This window comes from Lynx canadensis, chromosome E1, assembly GCF_007474595.2.
Source record: "Lynx canadensis isolate LIC74 chromosome E1, mLynCan4.pri.v2, whole genome shotgun sequence".
In the NCBI taxonomy this organism is placed as follows: Eukaryota; Metazoa; Chordata; class Mammalia; order Carnivora; family Felidae; genus Lynx; species Lynx canadensis.
The window spans coordinates 3411923-3427328 of record NC_044316.2 but is presented as its reverse complement, the minus strand read 5'-3'; the positions used below and the strand labels follow the sequence as shown (position 1 = coordinate 3427328).

Below are 15406 nucleotides of genomic sequence, written 5' to 3'. Positions count from 1 at the left end.
GGTCACGGAAGAGATTCTGCCTTCAACAGTCACGTGGAGGAGAGTGGGGCTAGAGAAGGGAGGTCAAACCCCAGGGATCGAGAGGAAAGGAAGGAGGGAGGAGAGACCCAGGACCGAAGTGGGCGGGGTCAGTGCAGGACCACATGCCTTGGTGCCTCTCTTATTCCCACCTGTGGAACTAAGGCTTCAAAGCATGGGCCTAGAATGTTCCAGAAAACCGGGGAAGCAGTGTGGGGTGCCCACCAGTGCCTGGAGATGCCTGCCTGTCTCCCAGTGAGACGTAGGCCCTCCACCTATGCTATTCCACTCCGTTTGAGGCATCCCCCGGGAAAAGAAGCCGTCCTCCCTGCCCCGTGTGGGGGCTGCCCCAGGAACGTTGGACCCAGGCAGCACCTTTGACTAGGTCCCCCACATGAGGGAAGATGACCTGTGTCTTGCGTCATCGGATCAGGTCAGCATGTGAAGATGAGTTCTTCCTCTGTGCCCTCTGAGGCCACCCCCCCAACTCCAGGCTTCTCTGTCCTCTCCGGGATCCCCAGTAGAGATTCATCCTTGCCGGCTCAGAAGAGGAACTTGGAGATGGTAGTTGAAGGTTTCAACACCACCCCCCCCCCCCCCCCGGCGGGTGAGCGGACATTCCCTTTACTGGCAGCAGCTGGAATTTCACAACAGATGCTCCTCTCAGCAAGGTGCCGGGGGAAGCCAGGCCTTGCCTGCCAAGTCTCTGAAACAAAGAGGCATCGTCCTTGGGGAGGGAGGGGGGACCACCTTCCTCCCTCTTAATCTCCACCCCAAAGCCACTGGGGTTCTGCTGACAAGTCAGAAGAAACGGCTGACGGCTGACTCATCGGACGGAAATGAGTGTGCTGAAGGTCCAGGTGGCCAGCCACCGTGTGCTGGGTCAACCCCCAGGGCAACTCGGCTGAGGATCCCCGGGCCGAGCTCACACCTCCCTTGACCCCCAGCACCCAGTGCCCCGGGCAAGTCCTGCCTCTGAGAGCAGCGTGGGGCAAGCCCTAGATGGCGTCAGGGTGCCAGGGAGACAGGCACACCGGGAGATCTGCCAGATGCCTCTGGGGACGTCTGGCTCACCCGTGGAGAAGGCCTTGATGGCCTCCAGTGAACAGCCAGGGACACTGAGGCCAGGAGGTGGGAGTGTCAGGGCCTGGAGGAGGGAGGCGGCGTGGGCCAGCAGGCGTCGGAGGGGTGCAGCGAGGGCCCCGGGACCCGGGGTGCCGACCCCTGAGGGTAGGTGTGTGTGCAGCAGAAGCAGCGTTGGCCGAGAATGTTCATTTACGTCTCGTGTTTGCATCGTCACAGTGGGACACAACAGGGCAGGGTGACTCATTCCTGCCTCGTGACACAACCCAGCCGTCCCTTGCGGCAGGGGCTGGGCGGAGGGGACTTTAAACCCGGTTGGTGTGGTTCGGCCCTTCTCCAGGCTAGAGATCGCTGGCCCCAGTTCAGCAGGGGCAGGGACAGTGTGCCTCTGTGAGTTCTGATCCCCTCTCCAGAGGGTGAGCAGCTGGTGTAGACAGACATGGTGGGCTCGAGATTCCCAGCAACTGGAAATGTAGGTTTCTTTTTTTTTTTTTTAATGTTTATTTACTTTTGAGAGAGAGAGAGAATGTGAGTGCAGGAGGGGCGGAGGGGCAGAGAGAGAGACACAGAATCGGAAGCAGGCTCCAGGCTCCGAGCTGTCGGCACAGAGCCCGACGCGGGGCTCGAACCCGCAGACCGCGAGATCATGACCTGAGCCGAGGTCGGGCGCTTAACCAACTAAGCCACCCAGGGACCCCGGGAATGTAGGTTTCTTAAAGCAAGATCGTGTTACAGTTCACAGAATCTTCACTTCTGGGTGTAGAAACATGAATTGAGTTTATTTTTCTTCCGGCGACTGGCATCTGACATTGCCGAGGGGGAGGTGCACTTTATCGGTCAAGGCCAGGCTCCCTGGGTTCGCATCCTGGCTTTGCCACCTCCTAACTGTGTGACCTTAGGCAAGTTGTCTAACTACTCTGGCCACAGATTAGCCATCTCTCCATCCCCCTCCCTCCGGTCTCCCCCAAAGGTGGTCCAACCATCAGCCTCTTACCCCTAAGTTGCCCTCATCCCGGTGGGAGCCCTCCAGGGTCAAGGATCAACAAAACAGCTGAAGTCCAGCTTTTGTTGCTGGTACCTCCCTATCCCCACCCCCAAGGAGCTCACGTCTTCCCTCAGCCCTGGCGGGGCTCGCAGGGAGCAGGTGCGCTGGCCGAGTAGGGTGACAGGAGAACACAACAGCACATCCCCACCTGGCAAGCATCCAGTCTGAATAAGGGATTCTCTTAACGCCCCTCTGCCCTTGGCCCCGGGCGGCAAAGGAGAGCCGTCTGGGATGCTGGATAAGCCCCTCGTGTCCTCAGTCTTCCCGTGTTGGCAGGGGCAGGTAGGCAGCTGTGTTAGTTCTGGACGGACCCCTCCCGGCAAGGCCCCCAAGGTGGTGGCTGGGCGCCGTCCCCGCCATTCACCGTGACTCTTATTACAGGAGCGGGTAGGTCACGGATCACCTTTTGTCCCCACAATTCGGGAATACAGAAGTCCCGCCTGACGCCGTGGTCTGTTGATGTCCACGTTGGTTCTTCCAGCTTTGGTTCCCGCCCCCCGGGCTGCCCCTTACTTACCCTCTCTGGGTGTCAGCTTCCCCTTTTGTGGAATGAAGGGCGTGAGGGGGGTGACCTCTGAACTCCCTCCAAGAACCCACCCTGGCGCTAACGGGGAGAGATTATCCTTCGGGCAAAGCGTCCCTTGTGGACACGTGGGCCAGCCAGCCATGCCCCCAAAGTCATCCTCCGGAAGGTGCCTGATTTTCCAGCTCCTGCGGCAGGTTCTGTTAGCTCTGAATCCGAAGAGCTCTGAGCTGGACGGGGTGTTGTAGTGGGGCTGAAGGTAGAAGGCTGAGGGTGTATGACAAGTACTCGTCCCCAGGAGGCACATCCACACCGGGGACCAGCACATCGAGGCGAGGGAGGGGCCTGACAGCCTGGAATCGGCCCGGTCAGGCCCAGTGTCAGTGGATCCGCTGCCTGGGCTACCCGTAGAGGAGTCAGCAGACAAAGGGCCCAAAGGTGACTGGGAAAGTTGCCCTGGGAGGGCCCGGGGACAACTTTGGGCTTCCAGATGCTGCTAACGGAAGCACCCAGTGTCCATGGTCCTGAATCACCCGTGGCAGTTTTTCTGAACTCGGTCGGCTGCCTCAACAGCCAGGAGGTGGTGGCACCTGGCCCTCGGCTCCGGGGTCTGTCCTTGGCAGGCTCCTTCCTGCACCCAGATGCTGTCTCTTCTTTCCGGAATGTTCTTCCCCTCACTCCTCTCCCAGCTCCCTCATCCGGTTTAAGTGTCCCTTCCGGGAGGCTTCCCAGTGACCCAGAGTGGGCTCCCCCTTTGGCCTGCTGCCATTACCAATCCTTGTTTTGGGTTTTTTTTTAATTTTTATTTTTTAACGTTTGCTTATTTTTGAGACAGAGAGAGACAGAGCGTGAACGGGGGAGGGGCAGAGGGAGACAGCCCCATGGTGCGTGGCCCACCGGGGACCTCACTGAGGTGAGGTGACGCTGGACACCTCACAAAGGGACTGTGTTCCCTTCGGCCGGCGTGTGGTTCCTCCCAGGCTGGGGCAGTAGGGGGATTATTTGCCTACGTGGGGCCTCCACGCACCTAGTGTTCCGGTCATGCAGCCGGGTCCGCGTTAGGACTTCACAGTTTTGCATCTCGTTTGCATGGCTCAGCTCTGAGCTCTGTGCTTCTGCTTGTGGTTTCCTGGTCCGTCCCCAGTTCCACAGAGCCGGACCTCTGCTTCCTCGGCCTCCCTCCCGGACCTGGCCTGACGGGCCAGCCACGGGGTCCGCCCTGAGAGGGGTGAACACGGGAGAGTGTGAGTGTGGCCAGGGCTAGAGCGGGATAGCCTTCGTGTCTCGAAAGCTTCCTTGGCACATCCACCGTGGCATTCTTCCCGACAGCCCTACAGGGTCAGTGCCGTGTTATCCCCATTTTACAGAGAAGTAAACTGAGGTTGGGAAAAGGTAACAAAAGTCTGCCTAAAGTGCGCTGCTAAACAGCAGAGTCATGCTCTGAGTCCGAGTCTGTTGCTGCCAGAAACCGGGTTTATTCACCGTGCTAAACCACCTGCCGTGGCTTCCCGGGGCCCCAGGAGCCCCCACACGTTAGCCAAGACGCCGCGCTGGCCCCGCTGAGGCTCTCAGCGTTTGGCGCTTCTCACGGCTCCCCACCTGTTGCTAATCAACCTTTTCTTTTTTTTTTAATTTTTTTTCAACGTTTATTTATTTTTGGGACAGAGAGAGACAGAGCATGAACGGGGGAGGGGCAGAGAGAGAGGGAGACACAGAATCGGAAACAGGCTCCAGGCTCCGAGCCGTCAGCCCAGAGCCCGACGCGGGGCTCGAACTCACGGACCGCGAGATCGTGACCTGGCTGATGTCGGACGCTTAACCGGCTGCGCCACCCAGGCGCCCCAAAATCAACCTTTTCTTAAAGCCCCTCCTCGGTGGGTTTAAGATTCTGATTTTTCTCAAGGAGTCCCCCTGCCCGCTGGGGTCTGGCTGTTCCCGGGCACTCGTGGGGATGCTCGCCACTGCCCGGTGGGCCAGGCGGGCCCCCGTCTCAGCTCCCCGCCCCGGCAGCCTGCATCTCTGTGCTGTTGGGCTCCAACAGCTGTAGGCTCTCTGCCTCCACACTGCGCCCTTGGCATTGGGGCCACAGCAGGGCTGATCGGGCCGGGCTGGGAGTGCCTGTGGGCTGCCATCTGCTCTGCTGGGCCATTTGCTCCCTAAGCCTGGGGCTCTCCGGACTGACCGGTGTCTGTCCCTCCCACCCCGCCCCCCCCCATGCAGGCGATGACTCAGGATGCAGCCAGGGGCCACGACGTGCACGGAGGACCGTATCCAGCATGCCCTGGAGCGCTGCCTGCATGGCCTCAGCCTCAGCCGCTGCTCTACCTCCTGGTCAGGTAGGTCTGGGGGAGCAGGGGTGGGGTCCGCGGGGCCCGAGAAAGCCTCAGGGGCTATGGCGAGCACTGGGCAGCTCACAGAAGCCGGCAGGTTGTGGTTCCGAGCCCCTGGACCTCCCGTGGGCTGGACCTCCCGTGGGCTGGTGCTCGGCACAGCACCCGATGGAGAGCAGGCCCTCGGTATATGGCAGTTTGTCTGTGCTCCTGTAACATATTCCTTCTCCCGGGACCGTATCTTGCTTTCTTCCCATGTGCCGAAGTACAACCTTGAAGAAGCTATCAAACCTGCTTAGAAATACAACTACTGACTCCAACAGAGCAGCTAGGCTTTCGTAGATAGCTCTTCCCGGAATGGTTCCCTTGGTTTCTAGATCTTTCCAGATACAGGCTGGGGCAATTGTATCTCTGAAGACCGGGGCCTGCCTGTAATAATTTCTCATGCTTCTAAGATTTTGCACGTCTCGTATCTCACTTGCCTCGCTAACTACGCCATGAGATAGATATCCACTGCTCCTTGAACATACCTGGTTCCTCCCTCCCTCAGGACCTTTGCACCTGCTGCCTGGAACTCTTCCCTCAGAACTGCCCGTAGCTGGCTCCTTCTCACCCAGGTCTCAGCTCTAATGCCACTGCCTTTGAGAGGCTTTCCTCTGTCTTTGGAATTCAACAGATCTGTATTAAAACTGCCTCTCACTGGCTGCTATAACCTCACCCCAGTCACTGAACCTCTCACAACTCCACCTGCCTTGTCCGTGAAATAGCAACCACGGGAACCTCTTCCTGAAGGGAGGATAGGAGACTCAGTGGAGATCACGTGAGAACCTAGCATCCTATTGGCCACACTAGGTGGTCAGTAGATGGCAGTTTGCTCCCTGTTCACTTCCTACCTAGGTGTTGACGAAGCCTAAGCGTATAGAATTGAGGTGGGGGGACGACATCATTAAGGGAAAGAACACAAAAAAGATCTGACTTTTGCAAATTTTGTGAGAACCGATGTCCGCACGAAAGCACCATTTGCGCCTCCCCGACCTTAGAAGGAGCCCCTGCACATGAAGGCTCCCGGAGCTTGGGCTCCGTGAAATTCGTGGTCGATCCGTTTCCACCCTTACTCCTCTCCGCTCCACTGCACGCATGCGCCCGTGTGCGCGTGCACACACAGGCCTCTAGGACAGCGCCTTTAATCTCTAGGGGTTTACCCTGGCCGAGTGCGGGGAAACAGAGCCTGACAGAGTGCAAAAGTCTGGGGAAGTTACAGAATGACCAAGTGCTCACTGTAGCTTTCAGAAGGTAGATGGATGTAGCTTCCGCCTTCCTCGGCTCCGCGGCCAGGCGGTCCTGGGAAGTCCCGGGGCTGTGGTAGCCTTGGTCTTGCTTCCTGGGGCGGAGCTTGCTGTGGCTCCTCCCCTTATTCTTCCGGCGCCCTCTGCCTCTGCCCTCCTTCCCTGCACCTCGCATGCTCCGGCACCCCCTATAGGAAGCCAGGGGAGCCGGGTTGGTGGAAGAACCGTAGCTCTCCAGAGGCAAGGGGTGCAGACTCATGGCCCCTAAGGGGGATCCCAGCCCATCTCTGTCTCTTGAGCCATTATCTGCAGGAATAAAAAGCTTGTCATTGTGTCTTGATGAGGAAGGAGAGAGTTGACTGTTGATTCAGAGCTTTCTCAGACTCTTTAGAAAGGAATACCCCAGGGGTGCCCCTAGGGATTCCCACTTCTCTCCAGACGTAAGCTGAACACCTGCCTCTCCCTCTGCCTTTCCAGCCGGGCTGTGTCTCAACTGCTGGAGCCTGCAGGAGCTGGTCAGCAGGGATCCGGGCCACTTCCTTATCCTCCTGGAGCAGATCTTACAGAAGACTCGAGAGGTGAGGGCCGGCCTGCGACTGAAGAGTCAAGGGAAAGGTCCCCACGGAGTGTCAGTTCTGGGGTTCCTGGCCCACCGAGGGGCTTGGCAAAGGCGCTGGGAGCCCCTGGGCTTTCTGTTCCAGTGGTGTTTGTGAGTTGAAGGCTTCTAGGAAGGGCTGTGGTCCTTTCACCAGGAAGACGAGGACTCGTGAGCCACGGATCTGAGTTTAATTAAGCTGCTTCTTAAGACAGACATGGCTTGTAAGTCCAAGCGTTGACTAGAAAGGAGAGAGGAAGCTCTCCCGAATTCCTTTCCTCGAAAAGATCCGTGAAAACAGACACAGAGGAGAAAACTGACTAGAAAGGGAAACTGAGACCTTGTCTCACGGCCGGTCCGTAAGAAATAGGCTTTGATGACTTAGAACAGCAGTGTGTTTAAGGGCTCGGCTGGGCTGGGGTTCCAGAATAATTGAGTCCCTAAAGAGGATTCTGGCTCTTTTATAAAGAATTCTGTGCTTAGTTTTTTTTTTTTTTTTCATTTTTGTTTTAAATATGTAACTGTGTTGGAAAACGTGACTTTCTCAAGCTGTCCCTTGGGAAGTCTTGGCTTACCAAGACACTCAAGGTTCCAATTCTGGCACCATCATTTACCGGGTACCGTTATACCCTGATCCACAAGCACACCAACTCAGAAGAGCCTAAGCCACTTGGAGTGTTTAACTTATAAGCCCAAATATCAACTACCGCGTGACAAGAGGGGAGGGTCTTGTAGAAGGGGCCCAGCAGCAGGTGTATCAGGCACCTGGTCTGTTCGGGGCCAAGAGAAGGAGAATTCTGTTTGAGCCTGCTGAGGCCACCAGGCACAGCACGGTGGTGGGGTCCTCTCTGCATCTTCAACCCCCACGAGTTCCGGAAGGGGCCGAGACCTTTACCATTTGGACCAAAGAATTCTAAACCACATGGGTCTGTAGTGTGGTCAAAAATTGTAATAAGCAGTTGGGGCGCCTGGGTGGCGCAGTCGGTTAAGCGTCCGACTTCAGCCAGGTCACGATCTCGCGGTCCGTGAGTTCGAGCCCCGCGTCGGGCTCTGGGCTGATGGCTCGGAGCCTGGAGCCTGTTTCCGATTCTGTGTCTCCCTCTCTCTCTGCCCCTCCCCTGTTCATGCTCTGTCTCTCTCTGTCCCAAAAATAAATAAACGTTGAAAAAAAAAAATTAAAAAAAAAAATTGTAATAAGCAGTGTGGGGAAGGCTATAGTGAGACTCGTACTTTCATACACGCAGGGTATTATAACTGGCACAGCCCTTTCGGAAAGCAACTTGGCAACACGTTTCAGAGGTCAGAAAGAGGTTTATAGTCTTTGATCCATCGACTCCACTTCCTGAACCCTAACCTAGATAAATAATCCAAATTACAGAAAAAGTAACGTGCACCAAGTTTTTCATTGCAAAAGTATTTAGGGTAGCAAGAAAATAATGTCATGTGTCCAAAATAATAAATTACGGAGATCTATCAGAAGGAATATTATTACAGGTAATAAAAAGATGGATATTATCCAAAGGTATAAACAGATTTTAATATACAAAAAAATTGCATCAGTAAGGTTTATTAGATGATTTAGCGAACATTTACCAAACATTTGGAAAAATACAGAGTGAGATTCCTAGCACATTCCATACAGCATACAGAATTCTAAGTGGATTGAAGATTTACATTTAAGAAAATGAAGCTTCAAAAAAGGAAGGAAATACGAATTTTACATGGTGTTTGCACACAAAAGCAAAAATCCATAAAAGACAAATAAACATTTCTAATATCAGGACATCAGAAGAAAATCTATACAAGTAAGACACACAACAAATTTGAAAGAAGATTTACCACACAAATGAAAAGGAAATGTGTAACCAGGAGCACCAGGGGTGGGGGAAAGGTGGTCTTAGAGATGATGCAGCAGAACAAATTCATTTATAACATTATAGGGTAAAAACATTAGGAGTAAAAACACACACGCTATGATTTCCAAGTACAAAGAGAAAAATGGTGTTAGGATAAGCATTGTCACGTTAGCTGTGGTTGCGTTCATTTGGAGGGGGGATATTGTGAGTGTTTGGTTTTTTTTAAGTTGTATTTCCCCCATTGTTTCCTTGTGGTTACGTTGCCTTTCACGTAAGAAAAAAAAGAAAGTGCAGAAAAAGAAAGCGCTGCTCTGTTCTGCACCTGTGATGAGCCTCACGCTGCCTTCCTGTCCCGTCCACAGGTCCAGGAGAAGGGCACCTATGACCTTCTCGCCCCCCTGGCTCTGCTTTTCTACTCCACTGTTCTCTGCGTAAGTTCCGGGGCGGGCTAGCTTGGGGAAGTGAGAGGGGACAGGGAGGGACGGTCTCCATGGGGACAGAGCCCTCACACCTCCGGAGACAACTTAGGGTATCTGTCAAGCCACGCCCTTGAAATGGGTGTCAACCCTCTGGCATCAGAGCAGCCCCCATAACTCCCTGAATGGCTAGAAACAGGCTAAATATACAAAGCCTCTGATGGCATCAGAGCGGCCATCTTGAAAGGCCTCCATAAGTCTGTGCGGATGCCATGGCGCCTGGTGTATCCAGGCTCCCGTGTAGGGGACTGCTGTCGACAGTCTGTTCACGAGCCAGGAAACAGATCCTGCTGAGAGATCTTGGGTCCACCTTATTCTGTACCCCAGGAGTCCGTGTCCCCCGGTGTGATCATCCCGTATTCACCAGACCAGTGGCATCATCAGATGACCGTACATACGTGGAACCAATCCATGCAAAGCATAAACGTTTGCCTCAACGAGAGTATTGAAAGAAAGGTAGTTTAGGCATCGAAGACCATTACCCCAGATGAGTTGCGGCAACGGCACCATTTAGGATGACCCCCAAGGTGACAGCTTTTCAGAGGGGCGCTCTCGTGCATTAGATGTTACGTGTGGTAAAGTCATGGCCCTTACAGTAGAGGTGCCTCTGGGTGCCATCTTTACCATCTGTAAGTCACGCCCTGTGGGTAACTTCCGGTTCTTTCTGCCCTCGTCCTTGGACACACTGCTGCCAGGAGCAGTGTGCCTTCTGCAGAACGTATCAGAAAGGAGCAGGGTATGTTCTAGAATATCGGTGAGCTCTCTCTTACCCAGACGTCTCTGCTTGCCTCTCCCTTTCCATCCCAGACACCACACTTCCCGCCAGATTCAGATCTCCTTCTGAAAGCAGCCAGAACCTACCACCGCTTCCTGACCTGGCCTGTTCCCTACTGCAGTATCTACCAGGAGCTGCTCACCTTCATTGATGCTGAACTCAAGGCCCCAGGTGAGTGTTGAGGGGGGCAGGTGCACAGGGCCGGGATCTCCCCTTCCTGGTGCACACAGCATCGGATGGCTGAGAGCAGTGAACACAGGAGGTAACTCAAGGAGGAATCCTTAGGGGTTCAAGGCCAGGAGACCCCACTACGTGGTCTTTGCCTGTGCTCTGCTTTGCCAAAGGGTCTCTGAGACTGCCCGGGCCAGACAGAGAAGCCCCCACAATACTGACGACAGGCCCTTGCTTGTTCTCTTTGCCTCAGGATCAAATAGGGAAATGATGTGTGCATAGATTGGGTTCTGGCCAGGGAAGTGGGGGGTGACAGAAACAGGCAGGTTGATGGGTGCCCTGACAGGTGTGGACAAGGGCCTCGTGCTAAGTTTTCACCTGTGGGGTCTGAGAAGTAAGTAGGAATCCTCGCAAAATTGCAAGTGCTATAATAGACATGAAAACGAGGTCCTAGAAAACGGTTACAGAGCAAGAGAAAACCTAATTGGTAAGATTTACTGTGAGGTGGCCTGATAAAGTAATTCATCAACAGCAGTCGCTCAAAACACTGACGTCACATAAACATCTCAATAGATGCAAAACGTTCAATAGAATTTGACATTCGTTCCTAATATTTAAAACCCCTCTAATACATGGAAACTAGTAATACACGGGAGTGTTCTTAATAAGGTAACAGCCCGCAGCGAAATACTAGAGGCATTTCCATTTAAGTCGATAACCTTTATCTTTGTGCTTACAAGTATTTTTGCCTATGCAAAAAGGCAAAAATAAAGACTACTTCCTCTTTCGGGAAGATAATTTAATTATGCAGAGATCAAACAATTGCTTATCTGTCAAGGCCAAGAGAATCACCTAAAGAACTGTCCGAACTAGTAAACAGGTAGCTAAGAGCTTTTCCGTATAATGTCATTAACCAGTAAGAAAACATAGTTGAGGGGGAAAAAAAGAAAGCAATTTATAATAGCAACTAAAAATACAAAAGAAGAGAGATGTGAGTAACCTACATAGAGAAACAAACTTAACTGAAGGATAAGTAATTTAAGAGACATGTTGCCAGATTGAATCAACATTGTAGTAACAGCAGGTGTCGTGGAAATAAATGTAACAGTGATTAAAAGAAATACCAACAATATCTTTTAAGATTTAACAAAGTAAAATCTATCTGAGAGAATAAATGCTCTCTGGTAGCATTTATTCATGCATTTATCATGTATTTATGTATTCTTAACAGTATAAGAATGGAGTATTTCCTTTACTAGGTCTGTTACAACTAAAACTATAAGGCTTAAATTATTAAAATAGTGCGCTATTGGTATAAGAATAGATAAGTTAACGGAACAATGTAGAATGGCTAGAAACAGGCTAAATATAGAAAGATTTGTTCTATGACAAAGCGGCATCCTGAAACCAGTGATGAATAAAATCAGTCATTTAATAAATATTATTATTAAAAATGAGTTATAATTCTATCTCAAAAAAATGTAATAATTCTATTTCAAACATAAAATCAATTGCAGGTAGATGAGAGGTTGAAGTGTGGAAAACAAAACCATGAATAGCATAGAAGAAAACTAGGTTACATGAACCACCTAGAGTGAATAGATACCAAACATGCCAGCCCCCAAGGAAAAAAATTAGAAAAGGCTGACAGATTTGAGAGCATAAAATTCAAAGCTTTTGTGCAGCTATTCAGCCACTAAAGACGTAGATACAGAGTTACCCAGGGCAAAAGATGTTGAGTAACTTGTTGAGTAAAAATGCTGGCCCCCCGCAAACTGTATGTTATAATCCCATTTTTGTTTTTTTCTTTTCTTTTAAGAGAAAATGCATCAGGCCCTATTTAATGCTCGCAGCATTTAATTCTTTTACTACACATTAAACACACACAGGACAAGAGTACTACGTCTTATTCCCCAGCAATCCGTGGACCCTAGAAAGCTCAGGACTGCAGCTTTGAGTGTAAATTCCTTTGGAGGGACTCCTGACTTCTTTCTGGAATCATGTGATTTGTCTCCTCCTAATCAAGTAGCAGAGCTGTCCTCCCCCAACCAATCAGCTTATCTGTCTTCTTAACCAATCAGTGTATCGCTCTCCTCCCAGCCAATCAGCTGGGCGGTCTTCTCCCAACCAATCAGCTTGTCTGTCTCCTGCCAGCCAATCACCTGACCTCCCTGCCCAACCAGTCAGCTGTCCGTGGTTACCAAGGCTTGGAGCAGGCACTGGTTAGGCTTGGCCAATGCCAAAGCCCACCTGTTCCTGGGACCTTGCCGTATGCCAGAGGCTTGGGTGGAGGAACGAAGAAATCAGGGAGGCCTCGAGGAGAAGGTGCTGTAGGAGGAAGGGTAGTCAGGCACACGAGGAATAGACAGCTTGCCAATCTGACTTTCCAAGGCACCCTAAGTGAACAAGCCAGTTTAGGGTCATTCTCTTTCATTCCCTTCTTTCCAACAGCTCCCCCAGACCAACAGATCTGTATTGCTTCTGGGCGTCTTGCCCACGGCCAGAATTCCTTCAACAAGAATGTTGAGCTTTTCTTCCCTTCTCTAATTTAGACAGAAAGGATTTAAAATGCAAACACCTTGGCAGGGCCTTCAGTCGCTAATCAAAGATCTAAGTGACTCTTACTTTGAAATGGATAAGGGAGATGGAGGGCTGTGTCACTTGCACGCTGGAAGACCAGACCGCTTCCCAGTTTCAGGTAGAACCGGCTGACTCTTCTCCCCTGAATGCACGCTATGCCTTGAGATGTTTTGGGGACGCCGCTGAGCAGAGACTGTGTTCTGGGCAGCCCAGCGAGCAGAGGTGGCGTGGAGGGCTGGCTGGGAAGGGTGAAGGCCGGATGCTGGGGACGGCGGGGTTCTACGCCTAGGGGACGAGAGCCAGGCAGAGGAGGAACTGGAGGAAGAGATGGAATGAGGGTTCTTGGACTCCAAGCAAGAGGACCCTGGGAACCCCAGTCACTCACTGCTGAGCACCTTGCCCTCAACAGTGCCCGGGGACCGTGTGACGCCTCCGACGTCCTGGTGATGGCAGAGAAGGCAGATGCCTGGAGAGGCAGTTTATGCCAGGCCGCCTGGGCTCACAACTTGTCCCCTTCCGGGGAAAGCAGAACCGAAATAGGAAATCAAGAACTCTTTCTCACGGCAGAGAGTCGTTTTCAAGTTAAAAAAAAAAAACAAAACAAAACAAAACCTAACTTGCGCAAATGTATAGTAAGCCTTCGTGGAAGACACATTGCGCTCGTTACTGAGGGAAGCAGCAAGATGGCAGAACTGGTTTAAAGGAGGGTATGAGACCCTTGATTGAGGGAGTTGCTCACAGGGGGCGCCTGGGTGGCTCAGTCGGCGGAGCATCCAACTCTTGATTTTGGCTCAGGTCCTGATTCACAGTTTGTGAGTTCGAGCCCCGCGTCAGGCTCCGTGCTATCCGCCCTGCTCTCTCTCTGACTCCCTGCCTCCCATAAATAAATAAATAAATAAATAAATAAATAAATAAATAAATAAATAAATAAAATAGATAGATAGAAAGACAGATAGGTAAAGTTTTGAAGACAAGTTCCTCATAGAAGCGAGAATAGGTTTGCAAAATTAGATACGAAATTAGTTGAGGTGATAGAGGAGGATAACGCCATACCCTGCGGGGTTCTCTTTTCTACCGAACAAAAGCCAGTTCCCTCATCTGACGTCCCCGGGTTCGCCTCTCGTTTCCAGAACCTGAGCCCTGCCTGATTCATCAGTAGCGAAGAGTAAATGAAGCTAAATGACCCTTCTCTGCATGACCCTTCACTGGGCTTCTTAGAAAGTGCTTTAGTGAGATTTCCGTTTCGGCCCGTGGGACTATCGTGGCCTGATTCCTGAGTGCCCCCACCCGCCGTCCACCCCCCCCACCGCCCCCAGCCGAGGGAGGCAGTGGGGCGGAGGCTGGAGTGGAGGCCACGGGAGAAGCTGAGGCTGAACCACTCAGCAGAGTCACCAGTACTTGGTCTGAGGCCACCGTGGCCTCACATCCTGGAGCTGTGAGGCCTTTGGCAAGACATTTCTTTAATTGACAGGAGCTTTTTTCTTTTTTTTTTTTTTTAACCTCATCTGTAAAATGGGAGTATAATAATGCCTCCTCCCTTAGAGCAATTTGAAGGTGAATGCTGGCCTCCGTGGATCTCACGCTGCTGGGGGCAGTAAGGATAGGGCAGCGGTACCTTGAGAGACAGGTCCTGATCAGGTTACGGAGCGAAGATGACAGGGGACCATGGGCCCTTCACCCGAGGAGCCGTATGGAGCCAGTTGCCATGGCGATGAGTGAAACAGCCGATCCTGCTTTGATGTGGCTGGGTGGTGGAGGAAGTGGGCAGGTTATCAAGCCTTCGGGCCTCCCCCTTCTTCCTGACTCCACCCCAATAGGGTGGCCTGGCTGCCTCCACTCTGGAGGTGGCAGGAAACCTCACGTCAGTGCCACCGGGTCCTGCCCACCGCAGCCCCTTGGATTCAGCCCACATGTTTGTCAAATATTGACTCCAAGCCCCCGCTAGCTGTGTAGACCACACCGCTCGCCTGCAAAGAATGTATCTGTAATCCCGAGGGGCGACAGGGGGCATCGTATGTGTGAGTCACTGTGCGGCTTTCAAAGCCCACAGACCTCGGTGGCTGCACCTCCCCTCCCCCGATCACAGCCCTAGGGGGTGCAGGGAAGAGTAGTACTATTCCCACGTCAGACCTGAGAAAACGGAGACTCAGAAGTTTCATGTTTCTTGCTGTAAAGTCGGGTGTGAGGGAAGGAGGAACGTGGGCGGGCTGTGGTATGACCTACGCTTTGTCACTTACTAGCTGGTTTCCTCGGACAGGTGACGGGAGCTGTCTGAGCCTCCCGGTCAAAAGTAGGATCGTGGGGCGCCCGGGCGGCTCAGGCTCAGTCGGTTCAGCGTCTGATTCTTGGTTTTGGCTCAGGTCATGATCTCACAGGTCGTGGGATCAAGCCCCGTGTCGGGCTCTGCACAGACAGCTCGGAGCCTGCTTGCAATTCTCTCTCTCTCTCCCTCTCTCTCTGCCCCTCCCCTGCTCAAGAACATTCTCTCTCTCTCTCAAAATAAATCAACACTAAAAAAAAGTAGGACCATCATTGTCGATGGTGATGATGATGAGGGCGATGGTTGGGTTGGTCTCATCTGTCCTCAGGAACCTCCCCCACCGCCCCCACCTGGATATTTACTATTATTCCCACCTTCCAGAGGATGAACCTGAACTCCAGACATTGC

General features: G+C 52.5%; 1 protein-coding gene across 7 annotated transcripts in view; it reads left to right on the top strand.

The window, feature by feature from the left end:
• The window catches only part of PIK3R5 (phosphoinositide-3-kinase regulatory subunit 5), a 70602-nt gene that overhangs the window by 41491 nt on the left and 13705 nt on the right, over positions 1-15406 (top strand). For 4 of the 7 annotated variants that reach the window (XM_030297105.1, XM_030297104.1, XM_030297101.1 and 1 more), the window contains exons 2-5: positions 4890-5005; positions 6763-6863; positions 9099-9167; positions 10020-10158. In XM_030297105.1, coding sequence (XP_030152965.1) covers positions 4903-5005; positions 6763-6863; positions 9099-9167; positions 10020-10158 — 412 coding nt within the window. In that variant the 5' untranslated portion in view covers positions 4890-4902. Of the gene's footprint in view, positions 1-4889; positions 5006-6762; positions 6864-9012; positions 9168-10019; positions 10159-15406 lie in introns of all 7 variants that reach the window. The other 3 variants (XM_030297103.1, XM_030297099.1, XM_030297100.1) reach the window with 1 other exon arrangement.